The sequence below is a fragment of the Coprinopsis cinerea genome, assembly GCF_000182895.1.
Source record: "Coprinopsis cinerea okayama7#130 chromosome 3 map unlocalized cont3.3, whole genome shotgun sequence".
In the NCBI taxonomy this organism is placed as follows: Eukaryota; Fungi; Basidiomycota; class Agaricomycetes; order Agaricales; family Psathyrellaceae; genus Coprinopsis; species Coprinopsis cinerea.
The window spans coordinates 975,226-998,362 of NW_003307542.1; the positions used below are offsets into that span (position 1 = coordinate 975,226).

Genomic DNA, 23,137 nt, shown 5'->3' on the forward strand with positions numbered 1-23,137 from the left:
CGTTTATTTTCTTACTTTAAACCGTCAACAAGTCTCTAGTTGCTCTGCAATCATGGCTGAAACTGCTGCTCCTGTGATGGCGACCCCCGCCGTCGAGACGACGACGACAATGCAAGCTTCGGCCCCAGTCCCACTTTCGTTCCCCGCAATCCTTCGCAACCCGGGAATTACCAGTCGTTTTGCGCATTTGACTGGAGAAACTGGCGAACGCCAGCGCAAGTCCCCAAAGACTTCGTCGTTCAAGAAGCACCGCAGAGACCAGAACGATGGCAAGCGCTGGGTTAGGCGCAAAGATAACGGTCTGTATATCTCATTCCACTATCCAAATCGTCCTTCGCCGATGGTGTTTCTCTCTTTTTCTCTCTCTATAATGGCATGGAATATCTCTAGCTCAGTTCGTGGGGAATCCATACATCGTACAAGCAACGAGAAAAGACTACATTATTCCCCCGCCGCAGATTAAACCAACATTCCCGGAACCTCTCCCGCCGTACCTACCCCGCACAGTCAAGCTACCCACGACGCCCGAGCTGCCGCCTACGAACCCCATCTCAGCCAACGCAGGCCGCTTCTCCTTGAGCCTCAAAGGCATGCGCAAAGAGCTCCGTCGACAGGGCGGGCGCGCTGAATCCCTCGTCGTCGATATCGAACGTGCGATCCTCATTTGGCTTGTCGACGGTGGGACGGTCCTCGCCCCCGGAGCGCAGGAGTTCATGGGACCCAATGCTCCAATGATGAATGAGGGTGTTCCAGTTGGGAATAATACGAGTATTGTGGAGGTTTCGAGGACGCCTCTGCAGCTCATTTGGAGGATTCCGGATGATGCGTTTGCGCGGTACGTCGTCCATTGCTGTGCGAGGTATCATGAAATAGTTAGTTTCAGTGAGTCTTATCCTGTTCTTGTATATGTGGGAATGAGGATCTCTAATTCTTGACTGCAGGCAAAGGGGAGGCTGGAAACCGCTTGACTTACCTCTTGCGACCGAACGTGACTCGACCTGACCGTCGAGCTCCAGCAGGTCTTGATACACCACCTGCAACGGATATCGACTATTCGTCCAACCCAGATATCGACACGGATAGCAACATCGACTCTGACTTTATTTCTGACCGCGACTTGGACTCTGATGTCGAAGGCGCCGAAAGGGCTGGTAGTACCAACATCCTAGACTCAATCTCCGAACGGGAAGGCTCTCTCCCACCCGACTCGCCTCACCTATCGCCTACGCAAGATGGGGATGAGGCGTGGTCACTCATTGGAGAGACTGAGGCAGACGTCGAGTCGAGCAACGAGTTGGAGGTTGTAGAAGCCGGAGTGGAACAACTTTCCATCTCACAAACAGCCGGAGAGTCCGAGATTGACGAAGAGGATCCAGACAAGACGTTTACAGCGGATAACATCCCCCAGGCTATCCGGCCACTCCACCGACCTTACCCTCTCGGCGCTTCCCCCCGTCGCGTTATCCGGTCAAGCTCTTCACCCTCAAGGTCCCCTATTCGCGAACGGAGAAGAGTCCTCGGACCAGTCATGCCATTAACCGACACACCAGCTAAACGCACCTTCTACGAATTCGTGTTCAGATAACTTTCAAGCTACATGTACTAGCCCCCGAAGAATACTAAATTTCAGCTTCAGAGCCAAATCCCATTATTCGCCGTAGATGTCTAAACTAACTACCATGTCTAAACCAGTATGTATGCAGAAGAGAATTGTAAGATAGTGTCCAATTTCGTTTGGATATCTTTTAGAAAGCAAAGCATAAAAAAGTCTATCGTGAGTGAGAAGAAAAAAAGGGCGTGCGTCATACGGGCGTCATCAATGGGACAGAGAGAAGAGTAGAAAATAGCAAGGCGGTAAGTTGGGGTGAAGAGATAGCATGGTACTTAGCACAGAGTGGATGTGGGCCGCGTCCATCGACCATCCAAGGTAAACGTCGTTACTAGACGTCGGGAACGATGTAAAGGTCGTTATAACGTGCAGGCATAGACTGAGAAGCAGCATATACCTCTTTGAGTTGCGCAGAAACAGGGTCGACCATGGTGCGTAGTGCAGAGATGATCGCGCTGGCTGTCATTTGTAGACTCCACCAGCTCACGGTCTTCATTCGTTGTCGGTTCATGGCGGATTGGGAGACGTGATGAGCCATGGCTTCATAGACCTACATCGAGAGGGGGTTAGAGAAGCGACGGGGGGAGGTGAGGAGAAACATACATTAAGAGAGATTTCGTCGATTAGACCAGCTAGCGGAAGGATATCAGTCAGAGTCTTTGAGAAATTTATGTTCTGCACTTACTCTCCCACATCGTCCATGAGCCGTCAAAGTCGCTGAGGTCTTTCACGATCCGACAGTGAATGGGGACCAGCGTCCGATTAGCGCTGAAACCCAAATGTCAGTACCAGGAAATTATGTAAAAATACCAATACACCCACTTCATGAAAGCCACGATAGGCCTAATCAACGCATTATTCACATACGACAAATCCGACGTAAAGATCGGCACCGCAGCCTTCAAATCCCTAAACCTCAAATCTATATCAACCACCACCTTCCGCTTCTCATCCTCTTTGGCAACGCTCTCCAATAGCTCCAGACTAGGCGGCGATATGGGTGGCTTAGCCAATTCGCGGTTACCAGGGATTCGACGCGTGTCTTCGGTTTCCTGACTGTTGGTGAGGGAGGTGGTGATGGCGTCGGCAATTTCTTCGAGGATGGCGTTGAGTGCGAGACCGTCTTGCGGGTCGCGAGGGAATTTAATGTCGAGGACTGCGTCTACTTTGCCGGAGGTTATCCAGGAGATGGGACCTTCCATTGTCGTCGAGTTTTGGAGGTGGTCAATGTTGACGCCGTCGATGCGTATACGGGTCTGGGGTTCAATCCTTAGTACCAGTAAAAACACAACTCGGCAATACGATGAGACGTACCATCATACCCCAATCTCCATGCTCCAAATCCTTCTCCGTCGTCCGTCCAATGCTCTGTGGTTTATGCAAACTGAACAAGCAATTATCGAACTGCCCAACGACATTCTCCGCAGCCAGGAAATCGTAGAACAACCACCTCTTCCGGAACGTCCTGATATCCGCTCGGAAGATGGACGCAGTATAAGGTCTGAATTCGCCCGGCTGGTACACGGTCACCAGCACGTCTTCCAATTGGAGTCGTTCGAGCTCGAAATCGCCGGGTTGGTATTTGTGTCGGAAAGCTGCTGGGTCAAGGGGGTTGTCTGGGTCCCAGAAAACGTTTCTGCGGTCTGAAAATGATGGTTTAGAGATATGGGAGAATGGAGTAAGGAAGAAAACATACCAACAACGCCCCTCACACCCTTGATCACAGCGTCCTCCACCAACCCCTTCCCGTCCAACCACCTCCACAAAGACAATGTCACGTCAACCGAATCAATCGTCAAATCAAACATCGTGTAGTTGTAATCCTCATCCTCCAAAGGTCTGAACCCATCCGCGTTGTCCTCATCCTCCTCCCCTACGCGGTGGTACGCAGGATGGTTCCCGACATCGTATCCAACACCCGCCATGTTTCTCGACCTTTCTTCATTCGGGGGAGTTCCTAGGGGACTCCCAATGTCGGAGTCGGCAGGCCGACGAGAGACGTAGACGTTCTTGAAGGATATGCGCGAGTCTTTCCATTTGGGAACGATGGCGGATTCGAAGATGATTGTTACTCCAGTTTCGGAGGTTAGGTAGTCGCTGATGGCGCGTGCGATATAGTCTAGGGCATATGTCAGAGATGGATATCACGGAACATTTTCTAGAACTCACGTTGGAGTTGCAGACTATTGGCAATGGCGAAGATAACTGAGAAAAAGGTTGTCCTGGAGAACTCACTGTCACTTCTACGTCCCGGGATCAAAGGTGAAGTGACTCACGTTCCAACCAAAATCCATAACGTCTGGCTCATCAAAAACCAAGTGATAAACGCCGAAATGTCATCTGCGTTGAACTTGCGGAAAGACTTGATAGTGAACCATTTGAAGCGTATACGAAGCCGCTGCCAAAAGCTGGTTGCGACATTCAAAAAGTCTTCTCTTGTAGGTCGGTGGACATGCGGCAAGGACATGGCTAGACGTCGAAAGAAGGCTGGGTATTCTTCAAGGCTGTGGTCATGTTGGTGCTGGACTGGCTGCTGCTCTGGAGACTCTGTTGACCGGGGCGGTGGTGATCCAGACGCCGTATGTGTATGGTCGTGCGACCCATTCACTGGCTTTGAACACTGTCGACAAGTCGGACCTTCATCCTTCACGTCCTTCCACAACGTCGTGGTCGATGCAAACCCGCGAACGCTGTGGAGTCTTCCAAACCTCCCGGCAGTCCACGACGCCTGAACCGACAACCTGCACCTCCCAAACGCGCTCCCTTCCACTACACCTAACCGCAATCCCGAACCAACCCCAGATGCAGATGTATGCATCCCTCTGGCCACATTCTCCCTGAAGAACCTTCGAATAACGCTATACCTGTCGACCACATCCGAGCGAACTCCCAGACCTCCAGCAACTCTTCCTCCCGCTCCCACCACTCCAGCTCTGCTCGTCGAAGCGTGTAGAAGCCTGCTACAGCTTTTGGCCAAGGCTATTGTAGCCATTTTTTGGTGTGGTTGTTGAAACCGCACATGCACCTATTCAAGGAGCACGGTAAGAGAACCTTTTGGGTTAACTTGAACTTGGTCGAAGTCCAAGGAACGTCGTCACTGACTTTGCCGCCGAGACTCCTCGTCGAGTCCTTCCAATCGAGCCGTGCCTTGGCATCAGTGGCTGGGCTTGAAAAAAGCAGGCACCCGGCTTCGGCATGAGAATCGTGATTGCGTCCTCGCGTGACCGATTTCCCGACTTTCCCGGTCGTTGCAAAGATGAAGAGCGAAAAAAAGTGTCTGCAGTACCTGTGTACTGCAAACGCGTCGATTGCGAAGAGAAAAACTAGTAATACAAGAGGTATCTACGATAAATAGTGAGTGGTTAAGTTATATTACAACACACAGTAGGTTGTCGAGAGAAAATGTACAAGGCGTTGCTGCTGCTGGACGCGAAGGGCCGTCGCGCCAATATCCTCGATTTACGGCACGAATATCGTTTGGGCGAAGGCGACGTTCATTGGCACTGAATCGCTGGGGCGGACCGCGGCGTGGCCCATTTCTCGCAATGTATTGTTACGATACTGCAGAATCTATCCAGCAATCCTCATTAATCCATGCATATAGGAGCTAAGGGGCTACGCAACGCACCTATCCGCCAATCGTAGTACCCTGCACCGCGGACATTCCATTCGGTGTCTCGCTAAGCACGGGCATTTCGTGAGGTCTTCTGGACGCGAGCAGCATCCATTCGAAGCTATTGGACTGGGCGATACACGCGTTTCTGGTTTTATTGTTGTTGGTACTGGCAGAGCTGGTGGTAAAGGCGTAGGTGGTGTTGAATGCAGACTTCTAGACTCGCTGGAAGACCCCGACGTTGATGTCGACGCGCTCGACAAGGACCACGACGGACTTGGCCGTCTGGGCTTCTGCTTCTCAATCCGCCCTTCCATAACTGCTCCTCCGCACGTTTTGCGAGATTTGAATATATCCCGCGGTTCGCGTCTTCCTGGTACGAATTTAGGAGCTGGACGGAATTTAGGTAAAGGCCGGCGCGCATAGACAGGTTCAGGTGGGGGCGTTGGGGGTGCTGTAGGCTCTTGTTTTCGCTGTGTTTCAGTTGGAGTTGAAGGCGAGTTTGGTCTGCTGCTGAAGCACTCGAGAATGATTCGGGTCTGTTGTTGTGGTTGCACAACGCGTTTGGCAACGGGCCGGATCAATATTTTCGGTCTGTTGCTGGAAGATCGTGAGCTCATGTTTTAGAGGAAGGACATGGCGCGACGTACCCATGGTTTATGTATTCCAAGCCTGTGGATGAGGAGGATAGGCACAGGAGTTCCTTTGGCCCTGAAAGTAATGGATCGCGCCTCATATTTGATGGCTATGAACGGTTACAATCTAATCAAGAGCAATAAATGCATAACCCTCACAACATGGATGAAGAAAAGACTTACAGTGGGAGAAGGGAGGAGGACTGGGTTGTGGAGGGCATCTTCCAGGGGCCAAGCTCAAGCTTATATAGGAAGAAGTGGAAGGACCCTGCATCGTACCTCAAGTTAACCAAAAAACACGTCCCAATTAGTACATCACTAAAATAATAGAGGGGCAGATCGTGCGGAGATTTCGGATGACGGAACGACGCGCTTCGACGCTGTCAAGATGAAACGCGCCTCCCACTTTAGCCGCTCTATCACCATTTCTGAAGGTCAACGTTCTGCCTTTTCGTTTATCTCTCTCTAGATCAAGGGTTTTGGATATCCCTTGGGTGTAATTTCGGGAAACAAGCCTCAAGGTCACCAGAACCGAGGGGGTAGTCGTGAGGTCCGGGCCCTGCCCTTTGTCTGCGTGCCACTCCTTTCCAACTTGAAAGGTCGCGAGGAGTACATGAGGCACGACCGAGTTGTTCGTGACCGAAAGTAATATACGCGACCCTGAATTAGCAACCAGGCTAACTTGGAGGGTGGACAGCAGAATGTATTCGATCCCCGACGGACCATCTATGCGAGGCGGGGAATGTACCTTGGAGTAACCATTCAAAAGCTCCTGGCCCTTCAGATCACCTTCGAGATATAGAAAACGAGGGTATAGATCCTTGCGAGATCATTATGTTGAAGTAGAAATCTCGAAAAGTCAATCCAGGGAGATTTCTACGAACGTGAACTCATGATGGTAGTACAAGATTGTCGAACTCACGATTTGTGGGCAACCTCAGGGGCGGAGATGATTCTCAACAGAGCCTTGGTGGTCTTCTGAAGGGCAACGTGCCCTTTGTTCTGTCACCTGATGCAACCATAAATTGAAAGAGTTGAGCTGTTCTTGAACTCGTGTTTTCTCATGGCCCTAAATTTGTCCTTCAGTCATAAACATTGAGCTAAAGCTTGATCTTGAGAATTGTAGCCATGTTGGATAAGGTGCCGATGAATCTCTACGGCAACTGAGTACTGAGTATCAGAAAGAGAAATACGAACTGCAGAAACGGATGTGACGCTGTCCGCTCTCACCTTCGCGGAGCCCAAAAGTTATCGAATTTGTAAAGCTTAGGCAACTTGTTAGACCACTTGAACGTCTAATTACGTTTCCAACGCCGATGACGGGGGCGGTGACGGAATTTCTGGGCGCTAACCAGATAATCGGGCTGAAAACCAGGCTGAGATGGGATTGAACGGGTGACGATCAGACGAGACTCTGCCCGCAGCATTCACATAAGTGGACTCTGCTTCGTCCCCATCCAAATTGCTTGTATGACCTCGATTGGGCGTTGGCCAGAGGTGAGCATGTTATGTGACAGGTATTTGCACCCCGGGCTAATGTTGTAGAGTATCCTTTGCTGCGGCGGCACTATAAAGTATAAAAAATTGGATTAGATTGAAGATGGTCGTACAATGTGAGTCTATCCAGTCGTGATTTACCTGCGGCTGGTCGAGCTTAATCGCATTCCCCCAAGTCCTAGACCACGACATTCGTGAATCCACCGAGGTCCCTGTGCGCATTTCTGGTGCCCGCGCGACAGAGAAAAATCCGTACACGCTCTGCCTGGGCTGCAACGGCCTCATGGAAGCCTCCGAGGGGTTCGAACGGACCAAGGAGCATAATTGGCACGAAGAGTGTATCAAGGATCATAGCGAACATGAATTGGAGGATGTTCAGGCAGCATTGAATACCAAGTTGCCCACGTTGGAGGCTCGAAGTCGTGTCGGGAGGAGGTTGAAGGAGGAGGTCGCTCCTGTCAAGCTCCGCTAATAGTTTATTGAACTATCGTTGTATCATCTTGTAACTTGTATCGTGGATCCTTGAAAGCGTTCTGGTTTGGATTTACATCTGAACGTGGTGGTCGCTCTGAATGAAGGCCGTCGTTGATTGGATGACGAGCGGCGGAACCGACTTCAGGCACCGACGCGTGACGCCAAATACCGAGCCAAAGCTCTGAGACCCTGCATAATTGAACACAGCTTCTTCTTTCTTCCCTTCATCCAGTTTTCTTTCTTTTCGCTTTCTCTTTCAGCTTTCTCTCTCAGCTTTCCATGTTTTTATAGCGTTCGATACTCTGAAAGTCTCTATCGTACCCCAGTCCACCGTATAATTGCACCCGCATCCCCGAACTGCGAGCCATTCGTATCAAATAATCACGTATTTTTTCATGTGAGTGTGGACGGCTGGGGTCTGGGTCTACCTTTAGGAGACGACAACGGAGCCTGCCAGTCCTTTTCCGTTGACCGCCACCACCACCATCGCAGGGCTGACCCAACTCTCGCTGACCAGCGTCAAACCATCACCGCATTCATAATCAAGTACCCAGAAACACAGCCAGAAGACGTAACAAACGAACCCGCCCAACGAAGAACGACGACCTTACGATGAGCGTACTCGGCAATTTTACGTGGAAGACTATTGGAAAGGACCCAGCTCTGCTGAGTCGACTTTCTTCCGCGCCAGTCGCCAATGGCGAGATGTCCGGTCCCGCGTCATCGTCTTCATCCCCAGACCTGGGTGCCGAGCTCTTACCTGCTGAAGACGACGAGATGGGGCATCACCTCGGCCAGGACGTCGAGATGCAGGATGCGCCCCAAACTTGGGATCCCACCGTAGCTTTCGCTTCGAACCCCGGCGCTCAGGGTCTATCCCTCAAAGACAGGTTTTCAGGGCTAGCCAATGGGACAAAGGCGAGCACGGCCCCAGTACCACGAGTCTCGTCTACGAAGATGGTGGCCCCCGCCCAGCCTGTCGCTTCTACTTCTACCCGACCGGCAGGGAGCAACCCGCTTCCGACAACCGTTACCCGAACCCCAGGGATCGCACCCCAAACTTCTGCGACCAAACCAGCAGGCAACCCGTCTTCTGTTGCTCCTAAACCTTCACGCAACCCGCCTCCGGCAAACGCTGCTGTCGTCCCAGGACCTTCCGCTCGCAATTCTGCACCGTCAACCTCACGTTCCACCCCCACTCTTAACCCCTCCTCTTCCCAACAAATCATGTCTAGTGCAAATGGCGGAGAGCAAGAGCCAGACAACCTCGCTGCACTCCGCTCCATCTTCTCCTCGATCCCACCTGTTGATTTCCCTAATGTTCAGGGGATGGGACGATCGCTACAGGCTCTCAAACAGGATACAGTTTCGACAGCTACAGCTGCCCAGAAGGCGGCGGAGTTGGCCCAGCAGGCCATCACGTTTGCCCAAGAATCTTTTCAGAACGCGAAAGCGTGCATCGCCTCGACCGAGTCCCTCCAAACCAGGTACAAAGAACTCGCGCTCGCTTTGGAGGAGCTATCCAAGGAGAACGTGTCGAAAAAGCGCAAGTGGGATGAGGCACTCAAAGGTGCCATCAGCGCCGGTGAGGAGTGGATCGCCAAACGGCTGAAGGAGGACGAGCAACGTGATGGCGCCCAAGAAGCGCTGTTGAAGGAAAAGGCGAAGCTCGAGGCCGAGGTTCGCCGCTTGAAGGCTCGACAAGCTCTTCCCCTCGACAGTCCCGAGTTCATGTCGCAAATCGACGCCATGTTGGATCGCAAGTTGGCGGAGAAAATGTCACAAGGTCCCAGTCAAACGACGACACCTCAGCGGGCGAGCCCTCAGGTCCAGGTCGAACAACCGATGCAGCCGGCTATGAATCAACAGCCTCCCGCCCAGCCCACTAGACCGCAACCGCCCGCCATCTCTGTCGATATACACCGTGCGCAAGCAAGCATGGCGCAACCCATGCGGCACACTGGTATTCCGATTGACCAACAGAGTGAATCCCTTCTCATGCAGCACTGCAACAATAATCCCCAGGTCGCCGCTCAAGTAAAGCGAGCCGTGGAGAAGGAGCTCGAACGCCGCACTCAGTCCCTGTCTCCCACCGAAACGACCTTCACGTTTAATCAGCAACAACCGCCCTCCGGATCTTCCAACGCACAGAATGCCCAACGTCAAGAAGCTGCTTTGCGCGAAAAGCTCAAGGTCAGAACGCAAGGCGCTGATCGTCACGATAACAGGAGCATGCCTCCTTCGACCTCGGTCTCTCCTACCGAGATGCAGCATCCTCGATCTAACTCGGGGCAATCCTCTCAAAAGCCGCCAGTGGACACCGGAAGTTCTCGTTCGGTATCTAGCAACGTCGCCCTTGCAACAAGACCTCACGGGCTTCCACCGAAACCAGCGACGGCTCTGCCCAACGGCGCTCAAAATGGCGTGGCTCCTCAGCTCCCTTCCCCTCCCAACTCATCTTTCGACGAGAATAACCCACCGACTGCCAATGGGGCCACTCGAGATCCTCGTTTAACTGCCCCCTCCGTTTCCCGACCCGCATCCCCCACCAACTCGTCGAAACCGCTTAGCAAACGCAGCAAACGAGTCGCGAAGAAGAAATCTCAGGAATGGGAATCAGACTCATCCCAAATGACCATTAACCGACATGGCTCTGATGGCGGAAACTTGGATATCACCCAGCCGCCACAACCCCCAGCTTTCGTACAGTTAATCAATACGAGGAATGTGCCTATTGGTGCGGTTGAAGCACCGGCTCAGGTTCAGGCTCAAGTGCAGCAAGTTGCCGACGTCAAGCCTTTTATCAAGGAAGAACCTGTCGAGGTGAAACTTGATCTGAGTGCTCCTGCACAACGGCCTGCCAAAGCTTCCGCACAGACGCAACCAAAGAACGCGGTTTCCGTTCAGCCTTCGGCTCAGTCTCAGTCTTCGTCATCTCAAAATGGATCGACCAGGCAGGTTGCTCCTCCTCCCCTCCCCTCTCGAGCATTTCCTCCCAGCGTATCACAGCCCCTAGCTACACCACATGAGCAAGCTCCCACCCACGTCAATCCCCCGCCGTTCATGGCGAGCGCTCCTGCTCCTGCGTCCACCCAGGTGTCTCGCCCGCCACCAACAGGCCCTTCTTCTAGGCCACCACCCAGCCGACCGAGTGGCCGCTCTCGACCAGGTTCACCTTCAGGTCGTCGACCCGAACCTCGTCGCAGAATGGATTCCTACGTTCCTCCCCCCTATCCTTCCTCAAGTTACCGTGGTCGATCTCCATCCCCTCGTGGCTCCAGCGACTACTACCGAAGTCGCCCTCGCCACGACCACTATTCACCTTCTCCGCCACGATCCCCACCGTTCCGACGCTCTCGATCACAGCAACGATCTCCGCCTCCTTCAGATTCTAGCATCGGCAGGAAAAGGCCTTACGAATCGAATGAATCGTCCTCATCCAACAAGCGCCGTCAATGGCAATCTGGTTCGATAGAGCGTCTTTCCGGGGGCGTTGACGCGTATGATCCTGCCAACCTCCCCCCTCGAGCGCCTTATCGCAACGGTAGCGTGAATCCCCCTCGCCACCCTGCATCCCACGACGACAGACGGGATGATGCTGACGGTTCGTCCAAACCTTCGCTCCTCTCCCGTTTAGAAACCGAAACCGAGGAGCTCCAAACGCAGCAGCAGCAGCAGCAGCATCCAAGTATCATAGAACGTATTGAACGTCCTCCCCAGGAACAAGTCGTGGACTATGACGGCGATGAGGAGCCAGCTCCTTATGACTATTATGTGCGCTCGGGTTCGAACGACAGTGAAGCAGAAAGGATTTCTCTCGGACAACGACTGACAGATGCACCTCCTACTCGTGGTGGTCGTGGGGGTGGCCGGGGAAGGGGCCGTGGAGGTGGAAGAGGTGGACGTGGTTCGGGAGGGTTGAGGAATCGCATTTCCTCTCCAAACGAATATTCGTGAAGAATCGTTTTCGTTTTTCGGCTAGACAAGATTTCACCTGCTCTCGAAGAACACGAATCCAGGTAAAGCGTCGTCGCTCGTGTCTTGTTTTTCCGATGTCTGATCCCTCCATTGGTGGATGATTTGGCCTTCAGAAAGTCCAATAAATATATGCAGTTCTCGTTATCGTTCACTTTCGCTCTTTTCTTCGACTTCGAGTTTCGGACACTGTTATGGCCAACATCCCTTCTTGACCGAAATAATATGCATAACCTATGCTACATGCGTAACTTGCCTTGTCGAAACTCCAATCATGAATATATAAATCAATTTCCGCCGCATATTGAGAGTTCCCGCATCTCAGCCAGTACTCCTTCGACCTGGTATGCAATGGTGAGCCTGGTGTAGCGGGGGAGTGGAACACGACAGACCTGGGCATCCAGTTGGCCGGCAGCGTAGTCGTCCCGGACATTATCCGCAAAATATCTTTGAACACCACTCAACTTCTCGTACCCCTCCTCTGCGAACTTGGATTGCATTCGAATCATGGCCTCGAAGCTGGGATCAAAGTAGGGCACTCGAAGGTCCAGGAGTTGAGGAAGTTCGGCGATAAGCTGGTCGTTGAGCATGTCGAATACTTCCTTGGCTTCATCGTTCTCTTGTTGTGCCTGAAGACGTAGCGTTGGGAAGTGAGGGAAGTGGTGCAAGGGAGCGCAAGAGTGGGCAATACACACCCTAGGAAGCTTGGTAGGATCTTCACTGGGTTTGTCGATGAGTTTCTTGAGTTTGCTTCGTGCCGAGTCGTAGTCAAGGAGCTGGGTTCGTAGAACAGGGTGAGGGGAGATCCACAGGGCTGTTGAGCGACCAACCGACCTTCTTGTTCCGCTTCGATATGTGTTCGTTGATAACCGGGAAATAAGAGCACATCTTGCCCAGAGGTTCCAAGATGGCTGTTCGGTATGGTACGTCCTGCATGAGTTCCAACCCCACCATCGTGCATCAACCGTCGGTCAGACATTTCAATCTCTACCGTTCTGAGAAAGGGTCGACTGACGAGTTCACGGGTGAATCCAGAGTCGAGTTCGTCGACTGAGCGTTTATACGCATGTCCGGCCATCGCGCCTTCTGAACCTCGGTCTGCTGCACCGTAAAAGATCTCGATTGTATCGGCGATGCGGGCCTGTGCTGAGGTCATTGCTGCGGGTGCGCATGGTTGTCGTAAGGAGACGGAGCGTAAAGGCAAGCGGCGGCGGCGGACGCACCTTTCATGGCATCCCAGTATCCCTTGCTATCCTTCTGAAGTGCTTGACATTCTTTCTCGAAGCTGTGGCAGTTGCGTTAGCCTTGGTAAATGGCGAACGACGAGCGGTGATATCATCGCGACAGTGGGGAAGTGGAATCGGACGCACACCCTGTATTTCTCCTCTTCTTCTGTGAATTCCCGGTCGATGGTTCGTTCAATCTGGCCCGTCTTTTGCAAGAGCTGTGTTTTACAATCCAAAGACGAAAAGAGACGATGGTCAGGTTTTGAAGGTGACTGGATAGTAGGATTTGAAACGGGACCGCTGTTTCATATGATACTGACAGTTGTTCCTGCTCGGGTTACGGATTTCTTGAAGCTATCGATGGCCAGATTTCAGTTATATGATGCGTTTCTATTGACGTGTCTGTGCGTGCTCACCCTACCCAGCTCATTGTGGCGAGCGAACTCGAGAATTGCGCGACAAAGGTTCTTGTTCTGAGATTGCGGAGGACGACTTGCACAGCCCTGGCTGGCTCATTTGGCGCGGGATGCAACGTGGGAATATATCTGTAAGCGGCATCCGGTTATCCAGCGATTGATGGATAGGGGCTTTCGTCCTTGAACACGAGTTGCAACGATCTCCGGGATACCATCCATTGTTAGTTGAGTACTTTGCGTTCTTCTTGGATGATACTGACATAGGAGTTATAGTAATGCCTATGGAGTGCGATCTGAACCAAATCATTCAGGAGTTGTCCTCTACAAACCAACCTCCGGAGGAATGGCAGAGGATTGCTTTGGAAGGACATCGCCAGAAGATTTCCGACGAAATTCAAAAGGTGGAAGGAATGATCGCTTGCCCCAGAGAGCGAATAGACTCTTTGAACGAAGAAAAATGGGCCGTCTCTGGTATTTTATCCCCACTTCGCCGGCTCCCCTCTGAACTTGTGGCGGAGGTTGTCAAAGCCTCGCTCTCGCCCCTTGTCCACGACCACGACCAACGTCGCCATTTCATGACGCTGCGATGTATTTCAAGACTGTGGCGTCAGGTCTCATACGATACCCCTTCACTCTGGGCGAGCCTCACCCTGTCTGAGGACGATTTCCTCCGAAAGGAGCAGGGAGCCCTGCCATCGTCGTCACTGCCCTCGCGAGTGCGCACCTGGTTCGACCGTGCCGCGGATGTCCCCACTTCACTTTACATATTCGCGGATTATCGATACCAACCCGACTTTGATTGGGGCGCCTACGAAAGCACGGTGTTGCTCGCCGCTGAAGACAGAAATTGGGCGACTGTCCGTCTCTCCAAAGAGAACGGGATGTCAGAAGTCTTGGCTGCCAAACTTGTCCTCCGGGCTCATACCTCCTCTTATCGCCCCTGGAGAAACCTAAAAGAGTTGAAAATACCATTCGACGTCATTGGCCATGGCACAGCCTCTCGTGGAAAGATGTTTTGGCCAGTCCCAGATATACCACTGGATATCTTCCTACCATCCCTCTCCATCCTCTCGCTCGAAATTATTAGCTCAGTAATCCACGCCAACGCAATCATCTCGCACAAAGGCATTACATGCTTGGAAGTCATTGTTCACCATGTCATACCCAGTCTTTTGGAAGATTTCATTCCCAACCTCAAGTTCCTTCCCAGTCTGAAGAAAATTCAGTATTCATTAGCAGGGCCACTATCGGTATCATTGGCAATGTCTCTCGGGCTGTACTATATATACCCCGAGCGCTCCGGCAGGGTGGTTCACGAAGGAGTCGAATCTCTCACTGTCAGCACTGACGGGCTGATGGTACTTCACTACCTCAACCTTCCGGCACTCAGGATTCTCGAGCTTCCAGGTGCAAGATATATCAACGACCGCGCCATCGAATACACTGACCTGGTCTATTTGGAAGAGTTTTTGGAACAATCCCGATGTACAATCCAGCACCTCTCCCTGCATCGATTGTACTTCAGCCCAAAGGAACTTCGCCGTCTCTTCTCCAAGATGGATGTCAGTAACCTGGAATTCATCTCCATTTGGACCAAAGACATTCTGGGTGTCATGCGTTCTGAAAGACTGGGATGGATAGGCGCCGCTCGTCACCCTCTATATTGCAAATCGCTTCGAGACCACCATCTATACGGCCAACAGCCCGACTTTGATTTGGACGACTTTATCGAGTGTCTCGAGACAAGATGGGCAGGCCTTCAACCTCCCACAACCGAGAGTACTTCGGGTGCAACACTCCCGACCCTCAATATCAAGATATTCCACCTTGACCAATTGAATCTGAGGCCACCTTGGTGTCGGGAAGCCAACGCTACCCAGTTACAAAGGATTTCAAAGCTTGGTGTTCGGCTGTACATCGACGAACTTCCATGGAACTGAACGTCGTACTCCTTCACCGTTTGCCATATACCACTGCCCATCGGCTCGTCTTCTCACATACTCCCGGAAGCCATTGTTTTTGAATGTTGACATTGCGAACGTCGTGCCGAAATTTATATACAGTGCAGGAATCAATCTATCGAATACTGACCTCTGCCTCTTCATTCGGAGTCACAACGGCTATCACGCACTTCTTTCCCCGCCTCACATTAATTTCAGATCATGACATATACGAGTCCTGGAAGGAATTCCCAATGGAGGAAGGAGCGACTGTGCATCACGCACTGAGCACATTCTTCCAAGCAGGCCCACCGATATCGCTCAACACCCTCTCCACCTCAATCTGCTCGATGTTCAAGAGCACTCGTCTTTCCTCCTCTGGTTTCCGGGCCACAGCGGCACCATCTTCCAGAAGAATTGCGCGCGAGGCAACCAACGAGTCCAAGACTATCGCTAGTTCAGCCGACGTTGGTTTACGACTCGATTCACCGACTCCAGCTAGGGCTCCAAGGTAATTGATGTGTTGGTATTGCACCTACGAATGAGAAAAGACGGTGAGGGTTTGCACGAGAGGTACAGAGAGACAACATACATCACCCCATTTAATCTCCTCGACTCCTTCCCGCTTGACGCATTTGATCAAGGACGCGAGCATGATTCTTTCATGCAAACTACAGTCGGCCAGGTAACTTGCGGTTGGACTGCTTTGCATGACTGACAGGACCTTTAAAACGTCCTTGGGACCACCGGCTGTTTTGGTCGCGCTGACATTCTCCACGACACGTCTATGAAGCACGGTCAGCAATGGTCGAGGGCAATTTGGAGCGAGACGTACCTGCAGACATCAAGCACACGCCGAGCATCACCAGTAATTCTACTGATCCTCACAGCAGCAAGCTTGATGGCGTCCTCAGTCAACACAACCTGTGAAGCAGCATCTTCCTTTAATCCTTCTTTAGCACTCTCCAGCCGTGCTCGAACAATCTCCGATAACTGTTGAGTGGTGTAAGGCTGGAAGTTGATTCGGGTCATACCCAGCCGACTTCGAACGCGACCGGTCATGACACGCTCCGGAAGGTCCATGGTATTGGCGACGGCAATCACCACCAGGTTGCTTCCAGCTAGGGTGGGCCAGTTGAAGAAGTTGTAGATCACGTCTTGTTTTGCTGTTACAAGCTGGTCGAGTTCATCCATCAAAACAACGCTGCATGGCTTGTCAGTTATAAAGGCATAGAGAAAGCGTTTGTGTACTCACTAGGCATGGGCCGCAGGTCCCCGAGAGCGTCCGTTGAAGTGGTGTGTGAGGGCCTTCAGACTTTCTTTAGCGCTTATACGCATCCCCGTTTCTCCGGATGGAGCATGTATCGCCTCCCATAGTAGGGTGTAGGCGACAGAGGGTTCTGGGATCCGCAGGCCGTTAATCTCGACGTAGGTGAACGGGTTAATTTCCTGTTCATACATGAGCGTTGGGAAAATAGAGTAGAGAAAGTTAGATTGCTCACATTGGCTTCAGCCATGCGCTTCAATTCGCGGACCACTGTATGCACTGTGGCGGTCTTTCCTGTTCCAGGAACGCCGGAAATATCTGAGGGGTCGTCAGAAGGGCACGGAAAAAAGGAAAGAGACCTTCGACTTACAAACACATCCCCCGCTGCCCTCCTCCAAGAGATCACCCACGCACTGAAGCACCCTCGCGTATTCGTCTTCTCGACATGGAAGGGCATCGGGACGGTTACCGACATGTAATACATGCATCGCCCTGCGCCAGGGATCCTGAGGAAGGTGACTCAAGTCGGACTTGGATGGCAGGGTCGTTGGAGGGCGGAGGGGTAACCTCTTCCTGGGCGACGAGTTGACGTCGGCTGCGCTGTCCCTAAGACGTCTCCTCTTCCGCAGGGCTGCTTTGGAGTGAGGGGTGGGTTGAGCGATATTTTTGCGCGATTTACGAGGGGTCTTTGGCTGCGTTGAACTCTGGCCTCGTTTGCGTTTTCGCCGGGATGGCGTCTTTGGGTTTCCAAAGTCGTTGTCCTCTTCATCCTCTTCCTCTTCACTACCTTCCTCTTCTTCGCCTTCCTCCACTACGTCGTCAAATTCTTCATCATCCTCTTCTCCGTCGGAGTCAATGTCAGCCTCGGAGCCAGAGTCTTCGTCACCGCTTGCCTCCTGTTCCTGCTCTTCAGTTTCTAGCTTGACACGCTTCCGTGGAGGTTGGCCTTTCGTCGTCGGTTTAGGCTTGGGTTTCCTGGGCTCTGTGGTGTCAACGTTCCATTCAAGTCCCTGCCCCCACGTGTTTCTTTCCGAAGATTCGTCGTCTGGCACCGCTAGAACAGTTTTCATGGCCCTGTCATGGTGGTCATCCCAGTTCCATTCGTAGTAGAGACCCCTCTGTGAGTTAATTGCAAAGCGGCAGAAGAACTTTTGCTCTCCCGTTTCTGAATCGTCAATTTCTTGGTAGCCTCTTGAGCGACCTGTGGCTTTGACGGTCTTCTGAATGTGTGCAGTATGGCTGGAGACTGAGCAACGCGAAACGATAACAGTGGGAACTAGGATGTCCGTCGAATGGAGGGAGTAGTAAATCTCGTTCTGCACGGAAATGAGCGTCTGCCGTGGGCGAGAGAAAAAGTCAGATACGCACCTCCACATGGTCTCGTTTCTGCCTGATAGCAGGCAACTCTCCAGGCCGCAGGAACCAGTGCACCCTCAGCCTCATTCGAGCAGGATCTCCGCTAACCTCTTCACCTGCTTTCTTCACCTCCCACATCGACATAATCACTGCAATACTGGGCGGCCGCTTCTGTCGGTACAGAACGTCGGTCTCTACAAGGATTGTGTCGCCTGGACGGTAGACCTGCGCAGCGTCCCTAGCTGAATTATCCCCACGTCCGCGCTGCCTTGGCCGCTGCTTCTTCATGGTGAACGACGCGTAGAACACAGTCTCCTCCCCCTTCTTCCCCCTTCTGCTGCTTCCTTCTCCATTGTCTTCTTCAGCCTCTGCATCTTCTCCATGTACGTCTTCTCTGGCGTCAAGGTCCTCTTGCATGAGGTCTAAATCTGGGTTGCACGGCCGAGTAAAGATTGGTTCCCCATCCCAAGAGCATTCGAGCCCTGCTGGCGCTGCTTGCTTCAAGAAAGGAGTGGCTAAAGGTTGGAAACGCTTTGAACGTCGAACAGGAGTCTGTGGAAGGGCGTTGAGGGCCATGTTCGTCGTCGCGCCTGGCAGTGGTGAAAGCGAAGGAATCGCGCTGGCGATGCTGCCAAATTGGGAGGAAACGCGACCGCGCTCTCACGTGTATGTCACGCTCCAATCACGCCTCATTTTCCGGTGGCTGGGAAGTTGCGTCGCGCTCGTTTTCATCTCTCACCTCCACGATCACGACTGGTTCGAAAACACTGGCAACGAACAGGATCTAGTGTTGAAGCTGTGTAAGTGGCCTTATCTATTCTGTCCTGTGATACATCGTCCAAGTCTACCATCGTCCTGATCTATGTGGTTACATGGAGATATGGTATACTCTTTGATGCCGTATCCTATCCCCTGCGGTCTCCAATCTATTGGGGCGCAGATGTACCTGTGTAACTTGCATCGAGCGTTCCCCAAGATCCATCGTATATTTAATGTCAAGGATAACCGCTTCGCCCATTTGCATTCTGATGGAATGACACCGGATGAAGCAGACCTGCTTTTGCTGGGATTCGGGCCCCTCGAGGAGCAGTGTTAATCCGACCAGTTCCCTCGGCGATCCAGGAGCGATAAAACGACAAAGCATCTCCTTGGATAACGGCAACTTCTGCATCCCTGGCGTTCTCGGAATCTTTGAAAAGCGAAAACACTTCCTTACTCGAAGGATCTACGCTTGGCGTATCGTCTTGCAAGGTCGCCGCTCTTCCACCTCTCACTCTGGCTCGTCGGAGACTGAGTGTACATTGCATGTAATGGAAGGTGACTCGAAACCACTGTCGACCGCGGCTTTCTATTACCGGATCACTGCTAGCGCTACTGTTCCTACTATCCCCTTTCCCCTACGCTTAGTATCCCATCCCATCCATCCATCCCGTTCAATCAGCCCAGTATGTCGATGCTTTGATGAAAACATTTATTTCCTGCGACTCAGCCCCTGCATTGGTTGGATGGAGAGGGGACCTCGGTTTGGCACCTGATCATCCTGGTCTTCTTTCAATGCCCTCAACTCCTTGATACGATGGGTCAGGGCCAGTAGGACTAGACCACCTTAATAATCACTTCTTCTCATTACAGTGGTTTCGATTATCAGACCCTGTGAACAGGCTCTTGCGGGAAGACCGCAATTCGAGGGACATTGGCTGGCTCGCCCCCTGTGAACAGTGGTTAACTTTGGTCGATGTCAACTATCGGGCCTATCCCAAAAGAGTGCACTAAAGTCGCGGACTTGGAAACTGGTTTAAGCCGAGTTCGAGTAACAGAGCCTAAGTCAACTGAAGAGTAAAGGCCTTCCTTCATAGTTAAGTAAACACCGGTGGCGAACTCCAGCCTTCAGATGTCACCTCCTGGTGCACTGCGGCCTCGAAGTTGAGACAGGACAGGGCTTTCAATTTCTTTTTTCATCCACCCCACCCACTCCAGGCTACTATTCGGACGGCGAAGTTGGAGTTTTACCGCGGAATAGCAGTCGGATGGAGCGGAAAGAGGGGACGTATATAGAACTCCTTCCGTTCCAGTATCTCAGTTTCCTGGAAGAACCACGTATCTATCAGAGAGTCGCTTCTTTCGGGAGAAAAACAGTCATACTGGCTCTGCTGAGCTCCGTTAAGTCAGGTGGGTGAGAATAAAGGTAACCTTATTCGTTACGCAGCTAAGTATGTGATTTTTAGATACGGGATGAAGAATCCCGAGCTCGGCGATAGACCCTTTCCCTTGAGTTTGGGTGGCTGAATTTGCAGTTGAAAGTGGCGGTTAGTTGCCGCACTGCCAGGGTTGCTGTCGAGCTCGCTGATGCGACAAGGAATGACAGAAAAAGGGTACCAGATCGCTGTGTCCTGAAGATCTTGTGCAGCGTATCTCAGGCGAGGTGGATATGAAGTGGAAAAGGGAATTAGAAGGTAGACTCCCACCCGCGTCATAGAATGACCTTCGCGAAGGGTCATTGTATCAATGACAAAAAGGTGGCTTATTCCGGAATCCCTTGAATTATCTTGGTTCTGGATCACGGCTGCATACATCTCGAAGGGGTTGATTAAAGATGAGGACAAGAGAGAGAACAAAGGGATACTGCCCTCTAGAGCTCGACAGGAAAGATATCAAAGCATCAGAGTTAAGACTACATAAGTTTAGCGCCTACCACTGGTATCAGAAGGCGCAGCCACTTTTTTGATCAACTTGGGTCACCCTCACCCGGTACTGGTCTGGAGAAACGCGAGAGCAGAACGCGATTGAAATCGGATGAATGCTGATATGTACCAGTTCATCTGCAGTAGAGTTAGAACGGGGTTGTGAGAAACGCTAACGTACACAAGGGTGGATTCATTAATGAACCCATCAAAGCGATTCCACCAGGGTAGATTTAAAGCCCCGTGGCAAATGACATTTCAGCGATTCTAGCTGCCTCCGTCAAATCTTAACTTTCCTGTCCAAGTCAATGTCCAGCCCCTGCCACCTCTTATAAAGCATATTAAAGAGGACACACGGCTCAATCTATTCACCTCGCGACACCCCTTCGATTCCACACCTCCCACTCACATCTCGGACGTCTTCAATAGCCATGGGACGACACGCAGGCGGGATCAGAAGACCGGAACCTCTTTCTCTTGTGCGCGTCATCTGAGCTCGCGCTTCATGTTCGTTTGCTAACCTCCCATACAAAGCAGGCCTCAACGCGGCATTATGGTGGTGTAGGGCCCGACGACGATTGCGAAGAACCTGTGCGCGGGCGGCTGTTCCGGAGAGGCAATGTATCAGCATCAGAGGTGGTTCAAGCATCGGAAAACTGCATGTATATGGTGGTGAGACGGGAGAAGATCCACCAGGCAGTCGGACGCATCGTGTTCATACCGAGCAGCCCACCTCGGTGAGTCGTCCATCGTCCCCGCTGTCGTCGCGAGTGCTGATTCGCCAACGCCCGTCTAGGAAGCAAGCGGTGCGTTGACGGCAGCCGTTGCGACAAGTCGGAGTCGTTTATCCAACAGAAGAGAAACACCTTAGCGACCAAACCTTGAAACGGTTTAGTCGTGTCTGATGCTCCGTCCACTGCTCCACCGCCTCCGAACAAGGATAACCCGTTCTCCACCTACATTGTCACCCACCTGCACCCTACACATCGGTTTCCTATCATCACAATATCTTCATTATCTCTCCCGCTTTCTTGCTTTTTCCTTATCGTATTCGCTTCTGTTCATGCACGTAATTATCAACATTCCTGTACACTAACTAGTAGTAGAGCATCATCACCAACCATCATATTCTTACATCTACATAGACAGATGTAGGCTTGGATTCTGATCTTATCTCCATTACACATCTATCTGTGATTGCGCCCCTAGAGACCGCATGATGCCTGAGGGCCACAAAAGAGCGGAGACTGGCCGAGGTGGACGCGAAGACGAGTACGAGCGGGACGCGCCTCGAAGTTCGATCGAGCGCCCGTCGGGAGTGTCGGCAAAACCCGAACCGCGGGAAGATTTTGTGCGCCGGTTCCCGGCATTCGAGTTGGCGAGCTTGCCTGGTCGCGTTGCTTGACCTTGTCTCAGCTAGTCTCGATGGAATCTCTACCTGCTAGCTTCAAAAGTTTATATCGCCTCGTGTTACGGTCGTGCTCAGCAACCGTTCTGCATCAGCCCAAGGCCACACGACATCTGCGTTTGATATACCGACCCGTGTTCGATGCAGCGTCCATGATGATGCACGAATATCATCGCGATGGAACGAACCAGGAGAGGAAGGAGGAGATTGCGAAATGGTTTGCGGTCTGGAATTTGAGGAGTACGTGAACGATGCGGATACCTCTTGGCGAGATAACTAACTAAATTTAGTGGACCAGACTCTCGATTTGCTGTACAACTCTAGTCAGACGCGAGGCCAGCCGCACGAGGTCACGAAGAACCTGTCCTTCTTGGTCCATTCTGAGAAGAGAAGGCAATGGGACATTGAGTTTGAATATCCTGTCTGGGATGCTAAAGCCACGCCCACACCTGCCCAGACTACCAAGGCATACAAACGGCTTGAGAAGCGCAAACTCACTCACCAGTTCAACGACAATAGTCTTGGCGCTTTGACTGAACTTGTACAAATGGCAGAAGGCCGTGACGACCTTTGCCTCGGACGGTTAATTCTCAGTCGGAGAGTCCGCACTTTTAACGTTTCATGATTAAATATGTATGTCCAGTTGTGTATTCCGAGGTTTTAGCTGATGCTTGGTTAAGATGATATCATCCATTTTATATTTCAGGTCTCCGTTGCTACCAGAACATTGACATTGACAGACGGCGCTCCCGCATTCTACGAGTTCTTCCGGTACCTTGTCATCGCCCGGTGCCATAATCTGCCATGGCCAGTCCAGTACTGCTTCTTGGACACTCTCTCGAGACCCACACACCGTTTGCTACTTCATCAACAGACCCACGGAAAAGCTGTTGCCCTGTTTGATACCTTCTACGAATCATACAGGCAATGTCGGGACCGGATTAAGCTGAAGACGAGCCGACACCTGCCGTTTATCCGCAGGCTCCAGTTTGAGGCCCCTCTTGCCCGGGGTTCCACCCCATCAAATTCCGAAACACACG

General features: G+C 52.0%; 10 protein-coding genes across 10 annotated transcripts; 7 read left to right on the forward strand and 3 right to left on the reverse strand.

The window, feature by feature from the left end:
• Nucleotides 1-52: 52 nt before the first annotated feature.
• On the forward strand, nucleotides 53-1,585 carry CC1G_04497 (hypothetical protein; the record flags this gene model as incomplete). Its single annotated transcript, XM_001830012.2, has 3 exons — nucleotides 53-299; nucleotides 391-882; nucleotides 942-1,585. The coding sequence occupies 3 exons, from the start codon at nucleotides 53-55 to the stop codon at nucleotides 1,583-1,585; spliced, it is 1,383 nt and encodes a 460-aa protein (XP_001830064.2).
• Nucleotides 1,586-1,940: 355 nt separating this feature from the next.
• On the reverse strand, nucleotides 1,941-4,601 carry CC1G_04498 (mitochondrial distribution and morphology protein 31; the record flags this gene model as incomplete). The annotated part of the gene is made up of 8 exons (XM_001830013.2): nucleotides 1,941-2,159; nucleotides 2,213-2,241; nucleotides 2,295-2,377; nucleotides 2,432-2,865; nucleotides 2,924-3,252; nucleotides 3,306-3,728; nucleotides 3,779-3,831; nucleotides 3,886-4,601. The coding sequence occupies 8 exons, from the start codon at nucleotides 4,599-4,601 to the stop codon at nucleotides 1,941-1,943; spliced, it is 2,286 nt and encodes a 761-aa protein (XP_001830065.2).
• Nucleotides 4,602-7,457: 2,856 nt separating this feature from the next.
• CC1G_04499 (hypothetical protein) lies at nucleotides 7,458-7,826 on the forward strand (the record flags this gene model as incomplete). Its single annotated transcript, XM_001830014.1, has 2 exons — nucleotides 7,458-7,470; nucleotides 7,537-7,826. 2 exons carry the CDS (start codon nucleotides 7,458-7,460, stop codon nucleotides 7,824-7,826), a joined length of 303 nt encoding a protein of 100 aa, XP_001830066.1.
• A 614-nt stretch (nucleotides 7,827-8,440) lies between these two features.
• On the forward strand, nucleotides 8,441-11,785 carry CC1G_04500 (hypothetical protein; the record flags this gene model as incomplete). The annotated part of the gene is made up of 1 exon (XM_001830015.2): nucleotides 8,441-11,785. The coding sequence occupies one exon, from the start codon at nucleotides 8,441-8,443 to the stop codon at nucleotides 11,783-11,785; it is 3,345 nt and encodes a 1,114-aa protein (XP_001830067.2).
• A 281-nt stretch (nucleotides 11,786-12,066) lies between these two features.
• Nucleotides 12,067-13,505, reverse strand: CC1G_04501 (Hob3p). Its single transcript, XM_001830016.2, has 9 exons — nucleotides 13,446-13,505; nucleotides 13,350-13,383; nucleotides 13,174-13,247; nucleotides 13,027-13,088; nucleotides 12,819-12,961; nucleotides 12,638-12,733; nucleotides 12,499-12,579; nucleotides 12,196-12,432; nucleotides 12,067-12,144 (listed from the first exon to the last, which is right to left on the reverse strand). Exons 1-9 carry the CDS (start codon nucleotides 13,457-13,459, stop codon nucleotides 12,091-12,093), a joined length of 795 nt encoding a protein of 264 aa, XP_001830068.2. The 5' UTR covers nucleotides 13,460-13,505; the 3' UTR covers nucleotides 12,067-12,090.
• Nucleotides 13,506-13,720: 215 nt separating this feature from the next.
• On the forward strand, nucleotides 13,721-15,385 carry CC1G_04502 (hypothetical protein; the record flags this gene model as incomplete). The annotated part of the gene is made up of 1 exon (XM_001830017.1): nucleotides 13,721-15,385. One exon carries the CDS (start codon nucleotides 13,721-13,723, stop codon nucleotides 15,383-15,385), a length of 1,665 nt encoding a protein of 554 aa, XP_001830069.1.
• A 277-nt stretch (nucleotides 15,386-15,662) lies between these two features.
• CC1G_04503 (replication control protein 1) lies at nucleotides 15,663-18,584 on the reverse strand (the record flags this gene model as incomplete). Its single annotated transcript, XM_001830018.2, has 8 exons — nucleotides 15,663-15,920; nucleotides 15,978-16,056; nucleotides 16,105-16,170; nucleotides 16,221-16,589; nucleotides 16,641-16,834; nucleotides 16,888-16,970; nucleotides 17,023-17,968; nucleotides 18,021-18,584. The coding sequence occupies 8 exons, from the start codon at nucleotides 18,582-18,584 to the stop codon at nucleotides 15,663-15,665; spliced, it is 2,559 nt and encodes an 852-aa protein (XP_001830070.2).
• Nucleotides 18,585-21,089: 2,505 nt separating this feature from the next.
• Nucleotides 21,090-21,645, forward strand: CC1G_14130 (hypothetical protein). The gene is made up of 3 exons (XM_002911551.1): nucleotides 21,090-21,168; nucleotides 21,227-21,426; nucleotides 21,486-21,645. Exons 1-3 carry the CDS (start codon nucleotides 21,121-21,123, stop codon nucleotides 21,502-21,504), a joined length of 267 nt encoding a protein of 88 aa, XP_002911597.1. The 5' UTR covers nucleotides 21,090-21,120; the 3' UTR covers nucleotides 21,505-21,645.
• Nucleotides 21,646-21,908: 263 nt separating this feature from the next.
• CC1G_14131 (hypothetical protein) lies at nucleotides 21,909-22,094 on the forward strand (the record flags this gene model as incomplete). The annotated part of the gene is made up of 1 exon (XM_002911552.1): nucleotides 21,909-22,094. One exon carries the CDS (start codon nucleotides 21,909-21,911, stop codon nucleotides 22,092-22,094), a length of 186 nt encoding a protein of 61 aa, XP_002911598.1.
• Nucleotides 22,095-22,114: 20 nt separating this feature from the next.
• CC1G_04504 (hypothetical protein) lies at nucleotides 22,115-22,765 on the forward strand (the record flags this gene model as incomplete). The annotated part of the gene is made up of 3 exons (XM_001830019.1): nucleotides 22,115-22,337; nucleotides 22,388-22,679; nucleotides 22,741-22,765. The coding sequence occupies 3 exons, from the start codon at nucleotides 22,115-22,117 to the stop codon at nucleotides 22,763-22,765; spliced, it is 540 nt and encodes a 179-aa protein (XP_001830071.1).
• Between the last annotated feature and the right edge of the window lie 372 nt (nucleotides 22,766-23,137).

What these genes read in the sequence shown, in the direction of transcription:
- CC1G_14130 (XM_002911551.1), top strand. Translation starts at nt 21,121, where the DNA reads ATGGGACGACACGCAGGCGGGATCAGAAGACCGGAACCTCTTTCTCTT. An exon ending in GACCGGAACCTCTTTCTCTT is followed by an intron (nt 21,169 to 21,226) that starts GTGCGCGTCATC and finishes CATACAAAGCAG; the next exon opens with GCCTCAACGCGGCATTATGG.
- CC1G_04501 (XM_001830016.2), bottom strand. An exon ending in CTGGATTCACCCGTGAACTC is followed by an intron (nt 12,734 to 12,818) that starts GTCAGTCGACCC and finishes GAACTCATGCAG; the next exon opens with GACGTACCATACCGAACAGC. An exon ending in CCGGCCAACTGGATGCCCAG is followed by an intron (nt 12,145 to 12,195) that starts GTCTGTCGTGTT and finishes ATTGCATACCAG; the next exon opens with GTCGAAGGAGTACTGGCTGA.